Source organism: Diuraphis noxia, unplaced genomic scaffold (assembly GCF_037042655.1).
Source record: "Diuraphis noxia isolate RWA-SAM2 unplaced genomic scaffold, SU_Dnox_SAM2 contig0003, whole genome shotgun sequence".
NCBI lineage: Eukaryota > Metazoa > Arthropoda > Insecta > Hemiptera > Aphididae > Diuraphis > Diuraphis noxia.
Window position 1 is genome coordinate 32597133 of NW_028301713.1, and position 19908 is coordinate 32617040.

General features: G+C 28.1%; 2 protein-coding genes across 4 annotated transcripts; one reads left to right on the top strand and one right to left on the bottom strand.

The window, feature by feature from the left end:
- The first annotated feature begins 12281 nt into the window (after positions 1 to 12281).
- Positions 12282 to 18519, top strand: Pex16 (peroxisomal biogenesis factor 16). Its single transcript, XM_015515184.2, has 6 exons — positions 12282 to 12549; positions 12611 to 12881; positions 15919 to 16082; positions 16175 to 16278; positions 17542 to 17645; positions 17728 to 18519. The coding sequence occupies exons 1-6, from the start codon at positions 12423 to 12425 to the stop codon at positions 17972 to 17974; spliced, it is 1017 nt and encodes a 338-aa protein (XP_015370670.1). The 5' UTR covers positions 12282 to 12422; the 3' UTR covers positions 17975 to 18519.
- On the bottom strand, positions 13056 to 14419 carry LOC107166505 (mpv17-like protein 2). 3 transcript variants are annotated; one of them, XM_089223576.1, is made up of 4 exons: positions 14215 to 14419; positions 13896 to 14089; positions 13501 to 13835; positions 13056 to 13432 (listed from the first exon to the last, which is right to left on the bottom strand). In XM_089223576.1, exons 2-4 carry the CDS (start codon positions 13966 to 13968, stop codon positions 13304 to 13306), a joined length of 537 nt encoding a protein of 178 aa, XP_089079702.1. In that variant the 5' UTR covers positions 13969 to 14089; positions 14215 to 14419; the 3' UTR covers positions 13056 to 13303. The 3 variants fall into 3 exon arrangements, with proteins under 3 accessions (XP_089079702.1, XP_015370682.1, XP_089079701.1); XM_015515196.2 differs by having other exon boundaries at positions 14179 to 14419; XM_089223575.1 differs by having other exon boundaries at positions 13896 to 14419.
- Positions 18520 to 19908: the final 1389 nt, after the last annotated feature.

A 19908-nucleotide genomic window follows, 5' to 3' on the forward strand; every position in this document is an offset into this window, starting at 1 on the left:
CAGGTCAAAGTTTAAAAGAAATAATTACGTTCATGTAATATGGACATTCATTTCATATAACAGCACACAATTACCTATCGAGTTTTGATACGGAATTATCGATACCGATGATTTGTATTACAATATACTAATATTGAGTTTAATATTTGCTGGAGTTATCTTTTGTTTTGTAGACGCAAGTACGTAGTATGCTGCCCCATGCATTCGTGTATTTCAATACAAATCGAAATTAATTGCATTCGTTAAATAAAATAATGTACCTATATAAGTATATTATAATAGAATATGTTTTAAACACGCTGTACCGTACACGTTATTCGACTATCAAATTATCAAGCCTTGAGGTACTTGCCTATACAAATATACACAATAGTTGATAAACTTTGTATGTTTAAAAGGTCATACATATACTCATATGTTATTCTGATTACTGATACAATGTGGCTGCGATTAGGTCAAGTAAGAGATTTTAATGTTAATAAGGTTTGCCGTTTAGTATAATACACAATACAATATTGGGTATACTTAAATTATAAATTAAATTCTTAAACTATTATTTTATTTTTCTGTTATATTGATCATACAAAACTCTTTTCTAGAACTTCTTTATTAGGTTGTATTATATTATCGTACAAGATTAATGATGATGCGATTCATGTACTAAATACATCATACGAACGACGAATCCATCCTTTTACCACTTTTATCGCCAATCCCAATCTCCCTTAATATAGGATAGTAATATGTTAACAGAAAAATAAAAACCCACTAAATGGATTATCTAAAATCTATATCCATTTTAATAAATCTTTCCTTATGCTTTAAGTAGGTACCTCAAATGATTCATAGGTTTAGAAGTGTCTAGACACTCTAGACTCTATAGATAGTATAGCTACTTAATTCAGAAACCAAAAATGACAAGTTATACATATAATACAATAAAAGTTATTATTTCTAATAATTTATTAAGTTCATATTTCTCTTATTTGGATAAATTAAATATCAAAAGTAGATGCTATTACGATAGTATTCAGTTAATGCAATGTAATAAGTAATAACTAACCAATGTTATAATTCTTAATTAACATTTAAAAAAAAATTTTCGTTAATATTATTCTTAGAATTTCTATAATTTATAATTAGACGTCCAATCATAGAAATGTTTATTGAATAAGGAATGTTAATACAAGATAATAAATGAAGTTTTTAAGTATCACCTATTTACGAAGAATGAATAGACGGTCTTTTTTTTAGATTAAAACCATTTGGCATTCCTATATTACAATTATTGCAGTAGAGTAAGATTCATAAAGTCACGCGATGTCGAAACCGTGCCTGCTATTTTCAATAAATGTTTTCTACGATACTGGTATATATTTTATAAAACATAAAGCAATAAAATCGAAATCAATATTTCTTAAGTACTTTATCCTGTCAAACGTTTGTTGACGATGGCCTATTTTTTATTAGCCAGAGAAAAATAATAAACAAATTTAAAAATGTATTATTTAAAAGTAATATTTGGGACATGCAGAAATCATTTTATTGAAAACAATATTATTCGCTTCACAAATAACTAATACATGATTAGTTTATCGTTGTTCATTCAATCAATACCAAGATAGTTATTGGTTATGTTTGTTATGAACCTATTTGATAAGTAGTTCATAACTCCTAAATCCTGCAAGGAGACTGAAGTATCGACATTTTAGATGAGTAATATAAAAAAATATAGATTAATTACTATAGGTATCTACATACTATAAATATCCTAAATAATCTATGTTTTGGGCGTTCATAACTTATATAAAAAAATAAATTGTTTAACGAAAAACCGACATTTCTGAAGGTTTATAATGATTTTAGGAGCGATAAAAATAGCCTTATATAATCGATCTATACGCATATGTAGGTACTACTATACAGTGTTATAAATGGTTTGATTCATCTTAAATTAATAGCTAATATAAATTTGAAAAGTTATACTTGAAAACATTCTGTGAATAAATGGATAAGGATTTGGCATTCATTTCTTTTTAAATAAAATACCAACAAATTTATTTTGCTGTATAGACGATTTCAAGTGTATATATTATTTAGTTTCGTTCGTCGTTGAGTAAAGAGAATGTTATTTTAATTCAATAATAATTAATTTATAGTTCCACTCAGAATCTAATCTAATACATTGTCCATTATACTATAATTTGTATGGACTTACATTTTTTAAATTTAATCATAGGGGATAGACTAGTGAAGGACATTGTGTGTAGTGGTGAAATATATTTAGCTCAAAAGAAATCTATATTAAACTCGATATTAAATATTTTATTGTTATAGAATACTACATTTTTATACTTTAAAACTGAATTCCTCGTAGGTTATTATAATTAATTGATTCATAATTGTAATTGTACTGTATCAAAGTAACAACATGAAAAATAATCAAAGATACTAACCCCTTAATTGAAAATTGCGTTAAGTACTAAATACCTATAATAACGCTTAACGACCCTTATATATAGTACCTATAAAATTTATGTGTTTATTTAAAAATATATATCATTGGCTATATCCTTTTTAATGTTTGAAAAGAATTAAAAATATTTTATTAGAATATTGACAAATCAATTTGTTTGCCACTTAATATAAATATAAAATCGAAAAATAACCATTAATATAAATTATAGCAATTAGTGAGTCTTCAAATACAAAAATATTATAACAACATTATAAATTAATTTAGTTCGTTCATACGTTCATTTATTGAAAAAAATATTTATTACTTTGTTAATACTTTTTTAAGTATAGATAATTCATGATAATATTCTATTCATCAATTATCATTAGGTACTACATATATTGCCTTTGCCTATTGTGAATGAATATTCGTCGTTGCATATTTTCGTTAATTTTAATATATGAAAAAAGTAACCTCAATAATAATAACGCTCAATTAATGTTCATTGATCGTATAATTTTGCTGCCCAGCATAGCAATAGTTAATGTGACACTCGTGTATGATAATGAAATAACCTTTCAATCTATATATCTATATAGAATATAGATATATGTATGGAATAAAATAAATATCTATACCGCCTGAATTGATAGTTTATATAAATATCTACCAGAAAACGCGTATAGATTTGTGCACGCCACGAAAGAATCGCTTTTTTTTGGTTAAACTTTAGCATGCTGCCGTAATGAAATATCAGAATGGTTATAACGTCTATTTCGGTCTCAGTACGATCGACTATTATTATAATATAGGCGTATAGTTAAAATACTTTCATCGGATAGCAGAATGACATGAAATTATTCAATAAAAACCCAACTTCTATACAGGCAGGTATCTATTACATTGCGATTTATTATTAAAAACCTAAATCCTATATTCAATATACTGGCCATAAACAAGGGTTCAAGACTTAAAGCATATCGTGCTTTTAATTGTATTTTTGTTCATAATTATACGTTAGGTTATTTTTTGGATTTTGAGCAATGCGATGAATTTATTAGTTTTACAATAATTTCTGTTGATTGCTTAAACAATGGTAATTACATATTACCATAATGGATGAGTAGTTATTACATGTATTTAGGCTTATGTATACGATCGAGTATCGACTATTATATAATACTCCATAATCCAAATACTTTCATTGAATAGCGGAATGACATTATATAGAATTATTCAATAAATACCCAAATTCTAAATATAGATAATAATATTAACATTGCGATTCCTTATTAAAAATCTAAGGCCTATTTTAACACTTTTTTGGATTATAAATTATACCATATAGTTTTTCGATTTTAAAATTATAGTATAGATTATTAATACGGATTGTCTGCGAAGCGATAAATTGATTTATTCTCCAGTTTTGTGTGTCTTTGCTTGTCACATTATTATTATAATATAATATTACTAGCTACATGTCTCGTCCTACGTTGTCCGGGTCAAAGATTTGTATAGTTTTAATAAATATATCTATATAAAATAATGCAAATCAAGTGTGAACTGCCTTGGCTGCCTATATGAGTTGAAAAAATAAGATTTAAAGTCTAGTATAGTTTTTGAATCTATTAACTTCGGATGAACAAACATCCATTTTTCGCTATATAGCCCGACTTTCCTCGTGAAAAGATAAAAAATACAGCACCAATTGATATATCTTGGTTTTGTTGTACCACAGTTCACGGGCAATATTGCATCGGTTTACCTTGCTTATTGCCTCATTGGACTAATTCGATCGGAATGGATAATTCATCTTCGGTAATAGAACTTAATACACAAATTGAACGTAGTTAATTGTATTCTCTACATTTTCCTGATATCTCCAAAAACAATTTAAAATTTTAAAATTTTAAATATATGAAACTATTTTTGATTACCCTACTAAATTACAAACATGATTTTACCTCATCTGCCCTAGTATAACCATAAATAACCAATTGAAATAACTACTAATATCTACTACTATTATTATACAGTATTCTAATCTATACATAAGAAATAGGCATTTCTACAGTTATTTAACTTGAAATAATAATAGAAAAAAAGCAATTAGTTACCTGTACTCCTTTAAGACCACGGTATTCTACAAGTCATCATTGCCTAATATAGTAATATGGTTTTATACCTATAGAAATGTGAAAGTTGGTAATAAAATAATTATCATTAATAATTTATGTAACTATATTAGCTAAAGTATATTACCTTTATTTAATCTGGTCATGTGTTGGGTCAGAGGAAATCTGTTTCTCAAAATAAGTAGTATGTTGCACTGCCACAACCAACTTCAAATTTAGGTAGGTTTATTATGAAAATTTGAACGGGAAGTAAATATAAGTACATACTTAAGTTATATACAGGGACGGATTGGCAGAATTTTTCGGCCCGGGAAAATTATTGAGACCGGCCCTCTATACTATAATATCTAATGTTATACATAATATTACTCGTGTTTTTATAGGTGGTTCAACTCCCCCCCCCCCACAAATCACAATATAAAGTTTTAAAAATTACAATTTTGTTTACTGACATATTTATTAAAATAAAATTTGCACATTCATAATATAGCAAAATAATTTAATATGAGAGTTCAGAGTTCTTTATTGAGTAATGCACTTTTTTTTTTTAGACAATTTATAACAAAATTAAAAACTGTTTGCGTCCATAGCAGCCCTCAAGGATACCGGCCCTGGTTATATACAAATTCTAACGTTGCAGTATTACGATTTGAAACTATAATTCTTATGGACAAAGTTCATGAGAGCAGTACATCTTCTGTTATTATATCATTTATATACCTATTATAAGTTTATTATTATATTAAATTGTAACTCATCAATTTCAAATTGTATTATTATTATTTTTTTTTTTTATTTATATATTTAAGTAATTTACAATCCATACAACATTATGTACAATGGGCAAATTTGATAATTAATATAATATGAAATAACAGAATTTAGCATTTAGGGGCAGGCACTCAGCAGCACCGCCCGACCGAGAACATATTTTTAGATGTAGTGGGTTTTTTTTTTTTTTTTTAATTATTTTAGCAGGTCTCTAGGGCCACTGCCTTTTTAGTCTTCTGCGTACATTGCCAGGAAGTGAGGTGGAAGAAAGTTGCTTTATTAATGGATTACTGTGAGAGTTTAAGTTGGAGTGAAATTTAGAGTAATTTGCTTTTGCTAATTCATTAAGTGTAGGAATTTAATAGGTCTTTGTGAAGATTTTTGTTTGTGAAATACCAAGGAGAAGACGTTATTAATCGTAGGCAGATAGATTGAAAAGCTTGAAGAGTGTTGGTGTTAGAGTGCTTTGCAGAGTCCCATAACTGAATACCGTTTGTCCAAGCTGGTCGAATTATTGATTTGTATACTGTAAGTTTATTGGAAAGGGAAAGTTTGGACTTTAAGAGTGGTCTAAGGATATGAAGTCTTGAGTTAACAGTTTTGCGTTTAGCTTTAATGTGTGGGCTCCAAGTTAAGAGTTTGTCGAGAGTTAGTCCGAGGTATTTGACTTCGTTTGCCTTAGGAATTGGTATATTGTTTAACGTGACAGGTGGAGAATCGAGATTGCGTAGTGAAAAAGTTACTTGAACAGATTTAGTTTCGTTTATACTTTATTTTGATTTTCCATCTGTTTGCCCACAAGCTGATCATATTTAAATGGTTTTGGATTATTTCACTGGCTGTGACGTGGCTTTCGTGGGAGGCGGTTATTAGCGTGTCATCAGCGTATGTGCCTAAAGATGTATAAAATGTCTGTGCCTAAAGATGAATTGTATTATTTATTATTATTTTATTGATCTACACAGCAATGTAGCTAAATTGACTATACGGTGCGCCGGATAAGCTATAGTCAACCATTTTATTGTCATAAGCTCATAAATATTATCTCAAATGAAAAAGTACTAAAGTTTTTTATTTGATAATTTTTGCTCTACCTTGTAATTACAATGGTTGTAACATGATTAAATGCAGTATTATATAGGTATATTGGTTATTTTAAATAATAAGTATAGCATATATATTAACGTTTATTCTCAGTTATTTCATGATCGATTCGTAATTTTTAATGAATATTATTTGTACTAAATTCAAGATTATCTAAGCTCTATTATTTTCACGTAAGTTCTGCTTCTTCAAGTAAGGGGTGGAAGATGAGTATATTCGAACGTACGTGTATTCATTAAGTTGATTATATACTTTATTCTTTTATAGTTTATAATGTCCATAAAATATGTGTTCCCACGATCAGCCTATATCGCTATGAGTGACGAGATAGGTCTCGAGATGGCGAGGTGTTTGATCGCTTGAAATAAACACAAATTGAATCCGTGATGTTATTTAATAATACTCAATTGGGTCCACGGTAATATTATTTCTTTGTTTTATCATTTACACTCAACTAAAGTTTAATGACGTCCCAAGTGACAACCGAACAGTTATCGTCGGATAACATATTGAAACTTGCTAGTATAGTCAGTAAACTGACACGTGTTAAGGTCAGAAGTTTGAATTATAATGGTTTGTAGAGTTAATATTACATAAAAAGCATGGATTTAATTTCAAGTGAAAAAGGGCAAAATATTGATTATTGAGGATGGATTTAAATTTCTCTACCACAAAATGTTGCTAAATAATATACAACGTTGGAAGTGGTTTCAAAATAAGTGAAGGTATTTATTTTTTTTACCAATTGAGAACTCACCCTCTAACTTTCATGAAAGATATATTTGACACGTCGTGTGTTTTAAATTTGTCCCCAATCCAAACTATGTTATAAATAAACTGTTAACGATGAAAATTTAAAAAAAGATTATTAATCGAATAATAAGTTAATAAATAATTCACCTTTAAGTAACAAAAAACAAAATGTTTTGAAGATTTTGTGGCTAACCTCCACGTGAGGTCGGCTGGGTTACGCTAATAGACTGGACCTAACTCATGATGTTACTCGATAAAATATATCAAAAATTCAGAATCCAACTTATGTACTTGATAAAATATATCGGGACTCAACTCACGTACTCAATAAAATACGTCCAGACCCAATTCAGGCTATTCTTGAAATTTGGGACTTAACTCGAGATTATCTGTGATGACGATGAACACCGTCACTGGTTTGCGGAGTGTCTTTTTTCACGTATTTCCGTTTCCCGTTGTGGTTTTGAAATTTTTTAATTTATTTGTTCATTTCAGAGATTACTGATTTCGTTGGCCGTCTGTTATAGGTACGTCTAAATTGCGAATACATTTTTAGATTCTGAACGAAGTGATGAATGTATTGATTTTACAATGATGTGTTTTTTTTTGTTTTTGTGTCTGTGTACAGCATAACTAGTCGAAATAATGCTTCGATTTAAAACTTTGGGGGTGGTTTCCCATGTAAAAGTGAAGATCCTTGGTGCATTATAGAGGTCAAAAGTAAACATTTTCCAACATTTTTCAAAAAAATCGAGAAGTGAATCAAGAATTCGCATGAGTTATTATTATAGTGATTAAAAAATTATAAGAATACATAGGCACGATTTTTTTTTATTAGCATTTGAAGTTCAAATATTGACTTAATACGTAAAAATTACGGCAATTTTCAAATTATCTTAGATCGAAATTCATAAAAGTTTTTCTTTTTAATTCTAAGATTCGAGAATTTAATACAAGGCTCATAATATATTTTTACAATAGCAGTTGAAAAATAAAATAAATGTATAGCCACAATGTTTTTTTTACATGTATTCAAATTTTAATTTTGACAACATACGTAAAAATCACGAAAATTCGTAAATTATTTTATTCTAGAAATTCATAAAAAATTTTCCTTTTATACCTAAGATTTGAAAATTTAATACAAGGTTCCTTACAAGTTTTTCAATCTTTATCACAAAAAAAATGTTCACCGGAAATTCAAATTAAATTTTTATTAGCATTTGAATTTCAAATATTGACAAAAATTCGTCAAAACTATGAATATTTGCAAATTATTTTGTAGTTCAAAATTCATAATATTGTTTGTATTTATATCTAAGGTTAAAAAATTCGACCCTAAGTTTTCCATAAGTTTTGCTTCAAATAGCTATTATAGAGGAAATTTGAAGTGTCATTATAGGAAAAATGTTTTGAGCGTTTGAGTTTTAAATTTTTATGAAATCGCGTAATGATAACGATTTATCCTCAAACCAGGTATTCGTATATCTATGATAATATAAGGTATTATGAATTATGATAAGTATATGATAACTACACTAATTGATTAACCGTGACTTATGCAAAATGCGACTTAATTGAAAAATAAAATATTTGTTTCAAAATAGAATATATGACAATATTTAAATATAATATATCCTAGACTGACAAATCATCTCCGTTCAGAATCGTTTTTCGTATACAATAATACCTATCATTGCATTCAAATTTAATCCCATCCATTACAGTAACCTACTGTACAGCAGAGCGACATCCACGACTTACCCGCTTTTTTTTTATATATATATATATTAATGTTATTGAACTTAGATTACATATACATATATGTAATACACTAATAAATACCTACGTATAAAAGTTTATTGTTATTATAGTTTATAGTTCAGTGTTATTGAAAACTGATTAGTGATTATATATAAAAATTCCTGTATCCCTAATTTTTTTTTAAGGATTATGTATTTTGAAAAAAAAAAACTGTCATTTTAGAATTTGAGCAGAGCGATTAATGTATTGGTTTGACTACGATAATATATGGTTTTTTTTATTTCTGTTTGTTTACACGATAATTATTAGTCGAAATACTTCGATTCCAATTTGTATCTTTTCATATGGGAATGTGAATCTAGTTCGTACATTCCAGATTTCAAAGTTTAAAATTCCCAGTAGTTTCCAAAAGCATCGGGGGGGAAAAAAATAAGAAAAAACGGTACTTTTCACTCAAAATCGGTTTGACTAAATTCATTTTGATCATTGGTGTAACTCTAAAATAAATGACTGTTGATAGATGCAGTTTCACTTTATATTAGTAATTTATATATCATAAAAAATATGGCTCATGTTGAGCTATTTATAGGCATATGGAATTTCCGATAATTATTTGCTTTTTTTAAATTAATGTCGATAAAAACATTTTAGCTCGGTCAAAAAACTTTAAAATGTAATCCAAGGTTCCACGTAAGTTTTTGTCAGTGAAATAAAAAAAAAAAGTTGAGTTTAAATCCACAATAATTTTTATGAGCGTCTGAATTTGACAAAATATGTAAAAACCACAATAAAAATTCAATACAAGATCCCTGATAAATTGTTACAGTATCAGTGTAAAAATATAAAAAATACATAGGCACGAATTTTTTTTTAAGCATTTAAAGTTAAAATTTTGACAATATTTACAAATTGTTCAGTACATAAGAATTTATAAAACGATAAACTTTTATAGCTATAAGCAAGTCTCGGGACTTAAAGCATTTGCTTATTTTTATGAATTGACTTAAAATGTTGCATAGTGCTATGGAAGTATATGTCATGTTATAATACGTTTAATTATGAAGTTTGAAAGTGCTTTTTTCGATTGTTTCATCGATTTTTCAAAAAATGCATATTTCCAGTTTTTCTGATTATTTTTGCTTATTCGATCAGTATTTCTACGTTTTTATAATGTTTTCAACTATTATAAATATCGTTTACATTTCATTTTTCAGAAAATCCATAAAATCCTTATAAAGTCTCGAAAGTGAAGTTTAATTTATTTTATAATATAAAGATAAAGATTTATTTTTTGATTTTTCAGCTAGAATTTTTTAGCTTTTTGTTTTTTGATAATTATTTTTGCAAAAAATTAAGTTTTTTAAATGCTTATTTGAGTGCTTATAATCATGTTTTTAAGCTTTTTCAAGCGCTTATTTTAATGATTTTAAGTGCTATAAGTCCCGAGCCCTGGCTATAAGGAATAAAAATTTTTAGCAAGGTTCCACGCAATAGTAGTTCATTCTTTAACCAAAAAATCTAAAAAAAATTAAAGAGTTTCTTTGTATCGTCATTTTAAATTCAATTACTTCAAATTCAGATAAAACTACAAATTATACAATTTATTTTGAGTTATGTATCTAGACACTTTTTTTTTATTTTACAAAAAATAAGTAATCTGTATTATTTAATTATACTTGACATGATAAGAATATTAGATAAAAGTTGACAGGTCATGAGATTTTGATGAAAGGAGCCACCCGTTGACACTTTCTGTTAGGTTGATAATAAATTTGATTTATTTGATAATTTAATTTAATTTAAATTATAAGATCACGACACCACTTACGCTTCAAACGTCTCCGAGGAATCCCATGTATCGTGGTAGTGGACAAGTTTTTTATAAGTCGATTTGGGTGATTATTTAGATGGCATTGGAATCTTTTATAAAAGATTTTTGCTTCATCATTTATTGTTTTGTGTTTTAAGTCGGTATGTAGTGTATGATTTGACACGTACGGTGGAGCATTTCAGCATTCATCAGTATTTTAAGTGCAATATTTTGAAAGGTATGGCTTTTTGAGATATTTGTCTTTTTCGCACTGCCCCACAGTTGAAGGCCGTTGGTCCATAATGGTTTTAATAGCGTTTTGTATATAAGAAGCTTAGTTTTAGTGGAGGTGTATTTATTATTGCATAGCATAAAGGTTTAAGCAAGCGGATACGATGTTTCAAGTTAATCTTTTAGTTCTGATATGATGAGCCCACGTTAATCTTTCATCAAGAGTAAGGCCGAGGTATTTGATTTTTGGAGAGTAGGGAATCGAAAGGCCGTATAGAGCTACACCAGGACAAGGAGTGTGTCTGATGTCTGAAGTTAAAGGTTGTGGGAACTGATTTATTCTGTTTAACTTTAAACCGCCATTTTGTGAACCATTTTTCCACAGCGTTAAGGCGAGTTTGTAGGTTTATTGAAGTTATTATTGGATCTTTTTTATGGATATTAACGCTTTATCATCAGCGCAGTCAGCTATCAATGTATTGGAGTTAGTAAGTTGGTCAGAAGCAAAGATATTATAAAGAATTGGAGATAAGGTACCGACTTGAAGCAAGCCTGCATTTATAGAAGCTATGTCAGAGAGCAGAACTGTAGTGAACTTGAAAATTTCGATCTGTTAGATAGGATTTTATGAGTAGGTAGTAAGTGGGTGGAAGGAATTTCTTAGGTTTATATAAAAGGCCATCGTGCCACACCTTATATCGAAAGATTGTGAAATGTCTAGGAACACACAATTGCAATAAAGTTTTTTTTCCAGGGAATTTAGACACTTTTATTTGAAACTTTTAAAATATGATAATATGCAAGCAAATTAATTCAACTTATTGGCTAGAGCAGTAATAATAACAATCATATAAGTAAATACAATAATATAAAATATCCTAAACAAACAGTCTCTGATCAGAATTGTTTTTCGTAAAAAATAATATATAATAAATTCAAATTTAAATCTATCCATTACAGTGACCCATTTGTAACCTAACAGTCAACAGATGAGCGTCACCCATAGCTTCATAACGATGAAAAACTTTCAATTTAATTTAATCACTATAAATTAAGTAAAATATTACATTTTACTATTTTAAAACACATGAAATTATTTCCACAACACTGTCAACACAATGAAATTCGTTATATATTTTAATGAAACGTTAAATTTGAATTAGGTGCACACTATAGGCAACCCATCGTATCAATCAGCTATTAGCCTTATCAGAATTCTCTTATCAATGGTTGGAACGTTTGCTAACTTCACGCACGTAATGTATAATCAACGTCAACCAAATAGATTCAAAAAAATGTACAATACACTATTATTCGTACTGTGAACATTCTTTCGTTTTTGCTGATTAAATTTTTCGACTCAATTATCGGCTACCGAACGCTAAAATAAAATAAAATGGAAAATTTATCTATACCTACGTTAAGAGTATTATATAAACATTACGTGAACTGGGTCAGTGCACATCCTGAACGAACAACAGATCTAGAAGCTTCAATAAAGTGGATATCATACTTTTTAGCTGGTATTTTTATTCATAAATAATATAATCCAATTATTCACTATAGATTAGCGCGTATTTGCAGGTCGAATCAACAACTCGACATTACTATCTGAGCTCATATATTCCATGTCCAACTTCATGATGTTATTTAATGATCAAATTATCCTAAGTACTGCCAAAACTAACTCTGTAACTGTCAACGATAAAGAAAAGAAAAAAATATTTAGTTCTGAAAATATCAAGCGTTTCATTACTACGGTGGATTATGTTGAAGTATTTGTAGAAATATCTGCTAAAAAATTATGGGGCACCAAAGGACGATGGATTATTATTGTACTTTTGCAGACCGTTAAGTAATTATTCAATTATTAAGCTTTCTTTTATATTCTCCTCCTCGACATTGTTAAATAAGGTCTAAAATGAATTATAGGTATATGATTGCTAAGGTTTTCTGTAGATTTTGAGTTCCTAGCCATGTTGTTGAAATCATTTCATGTTTCTCAGCTATTAAATTTGTACACAAAAAATATTAAAGAATCAATCAATTTTATTAATAACATAGATGATAAGATTACAATTTCAACGTTCAAAGTTTTCCATATAAAGATATTATTATTAAATTCATATTAAAAAAGTCTATACATAGTATATAACGAGGTATATAATATTATAACCAAATAACAAATTATGTATAAAATAAACTTAGTTATTTCAATTTAATAACAAAATTATTCACCCCTAGGTGCATTAATATATATTTGAAATATGATTATTTTCATTTTTTACCACCGACACTTATATATGAAAGATATGTATTCCAAGCTAATGACACTATCTGTACTGTTAATACCCTGTATTGTTGTGGAACAATGGTGAAATTAAATGTCTGTACAGTTGGCCAAATCTATGAAAAAAATTGTTGAATTTAATATTAGATAATATTTAAAAAAAAATTATAATTAACGTATTTACCAAATAACTAGTGAACATAACTTTCACATAGTTGTTTTCTAGTTTCTTTTGTATTTGTGGCCATTCATCACCACTGAACACTCTACTCATAATCATTACAGATCCATTAATAATTGGCGATGCAACCAATTGGTCGACTAATATTTTTCTAGCTACTATTGGTATCGTGATTTTTGTTCCTAATCTGTCTAAAGTTTTGTACCACATAGTAAGTGTAGGTCCAACCGCACACCCAATAGATGTATAACGAACTGTACGTAACCAATCAATTTCATCAGGTTTGCGCTTTTCTACTACACTTTGAGCTATTAAATCACCGGCACCAAACAATACACCTAAAATATATAAAGACTATAAAAATTATATTTATATACAGTTCTAGATTGGTTACATACCTGTTTGAACAAGATTGGTGCGTATTGGATACGTGTGGCTGTAAAATCTGTACCATTTAATAAAAGATGACATTTTTAGTGTTTGTTGTAGGCTGTATGGTTTTTATTCTACCAAATCGTGACCGATTACTGTTGGTTTTCACTGCGTTATGTGTAGTTTGATCAACGTTCAATTTGCTTAAGATTTTAATGGCCTGTACAGATTAAAGTTAAACGTTTGTAGTTCACCAATTTTTTGTTTTAGTTTATTAAAACAATGAATGAATATGTAGTAGTTTATTACCACATGATCACCTCCTATTTTAATTCGATAACTTGCCTAAAACGCCTATTAATCATAATTCAGTATTCACTGTGTTAATTTAATAATTGTTTTCCAAACTGTTCTGATTGCAACTTATTAGTTAGCAAGTTTGTAACCGGTTGATTAAAATATTTTATCGTCTTATCTAAAACGTTGTCAGCGCGTATTGTGTACACTGTACAGAGCGTTCCCGATGAGATACTATATTACCGCTTTCAACAACTCTCAAAACAACACTGTTAAGACTGTGGTCTGTGATCTGACAAGTGACGTGGCCACGTGGGGGCGGTTATATTACATAATTTGATTTTTGTCGCAATATCTTATTTTGGTTAGAAAACAAATTATATATGAAAATCCGGTTCATGGCTTACCTACAAAGTACAAACATTCTATTAATTTCGCTCGGCAGTCGGCAATTGTAGGTGACCGTTTGTGTACTAAATCGTAACTATTGGTATTTTTAGTTATTCGTATTTACGTTATCTACCTATTCGATAATATTATTCGTTCGTGAACACGTCGTGCCTAGCTTATTATTCAATTTATGTACATATTATCTATACAATATAAACATAATACATATTACATTAATATGTCTTAGCATATTTAATTAACTTACAAAGAAATTTTGACGGTTGTTTAAAATTTGACTTAACCAATATTTAGTAAATGCCTTTGTACTTTATACCTATATAATTGTAATTTAGCTTGCATTTCGTAGTGTGTTATTGGGCAATGCGTGTAAAATGTTTCAATAGATATTTAATTGGAAATTTAAAAAAAAAAATGAGCGTAAATCTGCGGTAATTTTTATATGCATAGTAATATAGAACTATAGAAGTTATAGGCTGACGAAATGTCTTCGCTCAAAATTGTTTTTCTTATACGATAATTTTACAACATTAAATTCAAATTTAATATTAAGCACTTTTTCGGGTGGTAGGAGGGCTTAGTAGGATTTTTGGGGGGACTAAGCCCTCCTCCATTTCTGTCTATGCAGTTTAATAGTAGGTATTTAGTATTTGTTACAACATCAGTAGTTTGTAGTAAACTATTTTTAAATCATTCCGCTCTCCTATCGAGATTGAACTTAACCGGCTAATCCTTTATCATTATATTCATCCCCGTTCGCTGTTGATTTTATTATAGAGTACACGCAAAAGCACTAAGCTACAAGACTTTATAGGGAATTGTTGGAATTATCCACCTCCTCAAAAAAAAAAAAAAAAAAATGTTTTACGAAAAGCTGATATAATATTATATAACTTTAAATTTGTGATTTATTTATTTGTTATAACTCGTAAATACTCCCACTCTACTCGAAATGATTTTCTCACTTTCAATGTACCTAAGTGTGTGACGTGTGTCCCTCCCTATACTTGGTGGGCAAGTAGCAGGTTTGAGGATTTCAGCTCGTATTTCGCACCAAGAAAAAAACGGATATCCCAAAATCCAAATGCTTAATATTATGTTGAAATGAAACAGTAATAGTTACATAACTGAATATCTAATTAAACCATTTTTTTTTTTTTTTTATAATATATAAATACGAACTTCATCTGAACATTATATATATTGTCTTTGCAAATTGTGTTGTGCATGATAAATACATATAATAATTACTAAAAAGTAGGTAATAAACTAATAAACATTATTATTTTTTAATTGAATACCTACGTTTTACTAACGCTTATCTCACGACGAATAATTTTACAGATGCATGGCGCGTCTTTACCTGTTGCATGTGCACAAGCTCCACATACTCGAATCACCCCCAATACAGCCTTTGGACCGGAAATCTGTGGGCCTCAATTGTAACGACGCTTTCAACGGAGTCATAACGCTACCGTCAGGACGAACCATACGCAAAATGGACCATGGTAATACAAAAATATAAGCTTTGTAAAATTAAATTATTTATATTTCTCTCATTCTTAGTACCTACCTAACCATTTTATAATTGTGTTTTTAGCCCCTCCGATGAACCAGCGCACGTGGAAAGCCCCCCCAAGGGCAGACATACTCGGCGGCGGCATTCCAGGCAGAACTCTGAGTGACATACACATTGTGGCAGAGGTTCGATGAACATAATATTATTATATTATTATATATATATTCATCAATGTTCATTATGACTGTCTGTCATTGATGATGTACTAGGGTGTAAGAAATCGGAGAGAGGCTTTTATCTAGTACAAATTTTAAAAATTTTACCTATTTCAATACTCTGCGAGTCTTGTTAAAATTAGTATTAGAACTGTGATTTTAATACACTAAAAAGACCATGAAATATGCATACACTTATATATTAAAAGAATAGAAAATTATGAACCAAAACATGCAAAATTATACAAAATAAATAAAAAAATTTATTTATGACTCAAAATAAGGTGCGATGAACTAATAATAATTGAAAATATTAAAAATGTATTTAAAAAAGTATATTGTGATAAGAAGGATGTGCACCTTTGGAAAATGTTAGTTCAATAAGAGCACCCAAAAAGTTTGGAAGCCGCTGTAATACATCATTATATTATATCTGTTGAAATTATTATATTTCCACTGTTAGAAATACTAGTCCATATTAGTCTATTAACCATCATAAATACTTCACTGACGCCTGACGGGATTAAATATAAAATAATTATGAACCATTATTCTACAGTCTACACCAATATAATAATATAAAAAACCTGAAATAATAATAATAACATTCAAACTAATTTTGTGTGTATGAATAATGAATATTAATTTGGTACACAAAAGTGAATATTAAAAAATTATAATAATCGCACATAAATAATTTTTGTACACGCTCATATTCATAATTATACAAGTACCTACTTAGTATGTGAAATTTTTTTTTGAAGATTTCTATTTAAAATATTCACAATTAGCATACACTTTTAATAGTTGATAAAATGTAACAAATAATGTTATTGATTAACAAAAAATTGTTTTTGATATTTTCAAAAATAGATAATATCCGAATTGGTAATAAACATTGTTGGTAAATTTTTAGTGCAGCTTAGTGAAGGATAACGCTCAAATAAATTAATATGTATGATTCAAATGAAATCATACTTTAAGTTAAATAAAGTTCAAGCCATGTATCGAATACCTAATAATACTCATTTTCATATCCTTCAATTTTACTATTTTATATTTTCTATATTCAACCACGAAATTGTTTATTTCATATTATATCACAATTGTTTTTTTTATAAACTATTAACTAATAACTACCTATTAAGTTAACTTAAGTTTAAAAAAAAATTCTTAAAAACCTTTGCTCGAAGAAGGTAAACATTTTAAACGTTTCACTATTTGTTATTACAGACAATGTACATAATGAAACCAATTGTTCACTTGGGCAGTATGTGCATATTCGGAGAGAAATCATGGAAGCCTTGGTTGATTTCCATAACAATTGAATACATTAGGTAATAATTGTGTAAACTGAACAATACTTGCAAATATTTGCATTAAGTATGATGATTTTATTGTATTTTTTTTTGTTTTCAGTCTGCAGCGATTAAAATCTTTAAAAAACCTTTCACCTCAGCAACGTTTGGTGTTGTCAAAACGATCACTACATTTGGCCATGTATATAGTGAGATCACCATTCTTTGAGAACTATTCAGAAAAACATATCCGTTCATTCTTACACTGGTTTGTTAACTCTGTGCCGTTGGTTGGCCCACTCATGCGACCTTTCCTAGAATACATGAAACAATGGCAGGAAACATATTTTTACCTTTGGTCAGTCTAACACATTTTAGGGCATTTATGTTATTTGATTTTATACATTATTATAAATTAAAAAAAAAAAGATTGTTTAAGGGGTTACTATTAAATTATTGATCTTTTTTTATCGGTATAATTATTATGGTATGTGTTGTTGTATATGGTGATTTTTTTTTACATACTACAATTTAAATGTTTTGTAGTAAATGCTCAATTACGATGTAATTTATCCATTTAAGTTTTGTAATTATTTACTATATAAATTATATACCTACTATTCACATTGACAGGGTTCAAGTGCTTTAAATAATATTTTACCTATTTAAAAATGTAAAATTAAAAGAACAATGTATTAGTTAAGATAATTTATTGAAATTCTTCACTCTTCGTTTACAAGGTGAGAATAATAAATCCCAATATAGTTTTACGATTTTATATTATATAAACGTTCAATTTAGCAACATTGTACCTTAGTTGTTTTAAAGATGTATTGTAGCAAAGTATGAATTAAAATATGTATTGAAATAATCTTAATAAATATTTAATGGTGGGCAATCATTAAACATTTTATATGAGTTAGTACTGTTGTCTAGATAATAAAATAATATAATTAGGTAGATAAATTAGATGTTAGTGTACTTTTTGATCAAAATATAGTTCTATAAGTTGACCAAGACCATTGCATGAATCATGTGTATGCTGTATGCATATAGATAGCACTCCTAATCAATAAGACATTAAAATATTTATATATGCACACTTAAATTCTAAATTTTTTTCCAAATCATTTAAAATCTATCTTTGGTATGCATTGGGTGGTTGGGTTTAAAAGTAAAAGAATAATGTTAATTTATTTTAAATAATTATTTTTACCTCTGAATTTATTTCTGTATGAGCTTGACTTATCAGAAAATTTAAATTTAGAACTGATTAAATTATTATGGTATTATTATTTAATATTTATTATAATAGAGCATCAATACAAGAGAAGTAGGGGCAAATATACAATTGTATTTAATTGTTAATAATTGTTGTACCTGACATAATAGTCCTCGTGTTATCTATGTACAAATGAGAACGTTTGTTCATTTGAGGCTTTTTGACACATTTTTAAAAATTATTGGTGAAACGTAGGTACATGCTTTAATCAATAAAATACAAAGATGTATAAAAAAAACTGTATTATTAATTATAACTCTGAATATTTATCACTGTATCTCTGTATTGGTCAGCTCAAAACTTAAGCATATCAACTGAATTGTTGGTGCTGTTTTAAAATATAATTATTATAATTTATAATTCATTATTTGTTTGACTTAACTTGCGGTATATGTGTATAATAGTAATGCAATTTTGGTCATAACTTTTACAGAATCTAAATTATACTACAGACAGATAATAAGAAAAAAGTAACAATTAATTTATATTGAATACTGTTCGTTCATAGTCAATCTACCTTGACCACGGAATAAAACAGAAATTTCTGATTTAATTTTAGGAGATAATCTAGTATGTTACATTTTTTGTCATATGTGCACATGACAAATGTACCAGTATACTTCCCATGGTAATCATGAATTTTTAAAATTAAGAGAATATTATCATGACCGTATGTACTGTGGATGCCCATAAAGTTGGCAAGTTTATGAAGACAATTATTAAATGAACACAAGACAATTAAGTTAGAAGTAATAGTTAAAAAATAATAAATTTAACACAGTTAAGAAAAAGTCAATTAGTTTGTGGATCACACAAAGAGTATTTTGGGCTTCTCTAAACATAAACAGATTTTTACAACAGTTTATTTATTATTAATATTAAAACAAATTTACTTATTATTGAAGGTATAGAGAAGATCGACTGTATCCGAGCAAAGAGTTTAATTTTATATATTTATTTAAAATAAGATAAGCATTTTTGGCTTTTGCAAATTTATATAACTTGTAAATATATAGAATA

Bases quoted from the DNA above. Each gene is read 5' to 3' on its own strand.
- Pex16 (XM_015515184.2), top strand. From the start codon at position 12,423: ATGGAAAATTTATCTATACCTACGTTAAGAGTATTATATAAACATTAC. The intron at 16,279-17,541 runs GTTCGATGAACA...TTGTTATTACAG, and splicing joins ACATACACATTGTGGCAGAG to ACAATGTACATAATGAAACC. The intron at 17,646-17,727 runs GTAATAATTGTG...TTTTGTTTTCAG, and splicing joins ATAACAATTGAATACATTAG to TCTGCAGCGATTAAAATCTT.
- LOC107166505 (XM_089223576.1), bottom strand. From the start codon at position 13,968: ATGTCATCTTTTATTAAATGGTACAGATTTTACAGCCACACGTATCCA. The intron at 13,836-13,895 runs GTATGTAACCAA...TATATATTTTAG, and splicing joins CACCAATCTTGTTCAAACAG to GTGTATTGTTTGGTGCCGGT. The intron at 13,433-13,500 runs GTAAATACGTTA...TTTTTTTCATAG, and splicing joins TTATGTTCACTAGTTATTTG to ATTTGGCCAACTGTACAGAC.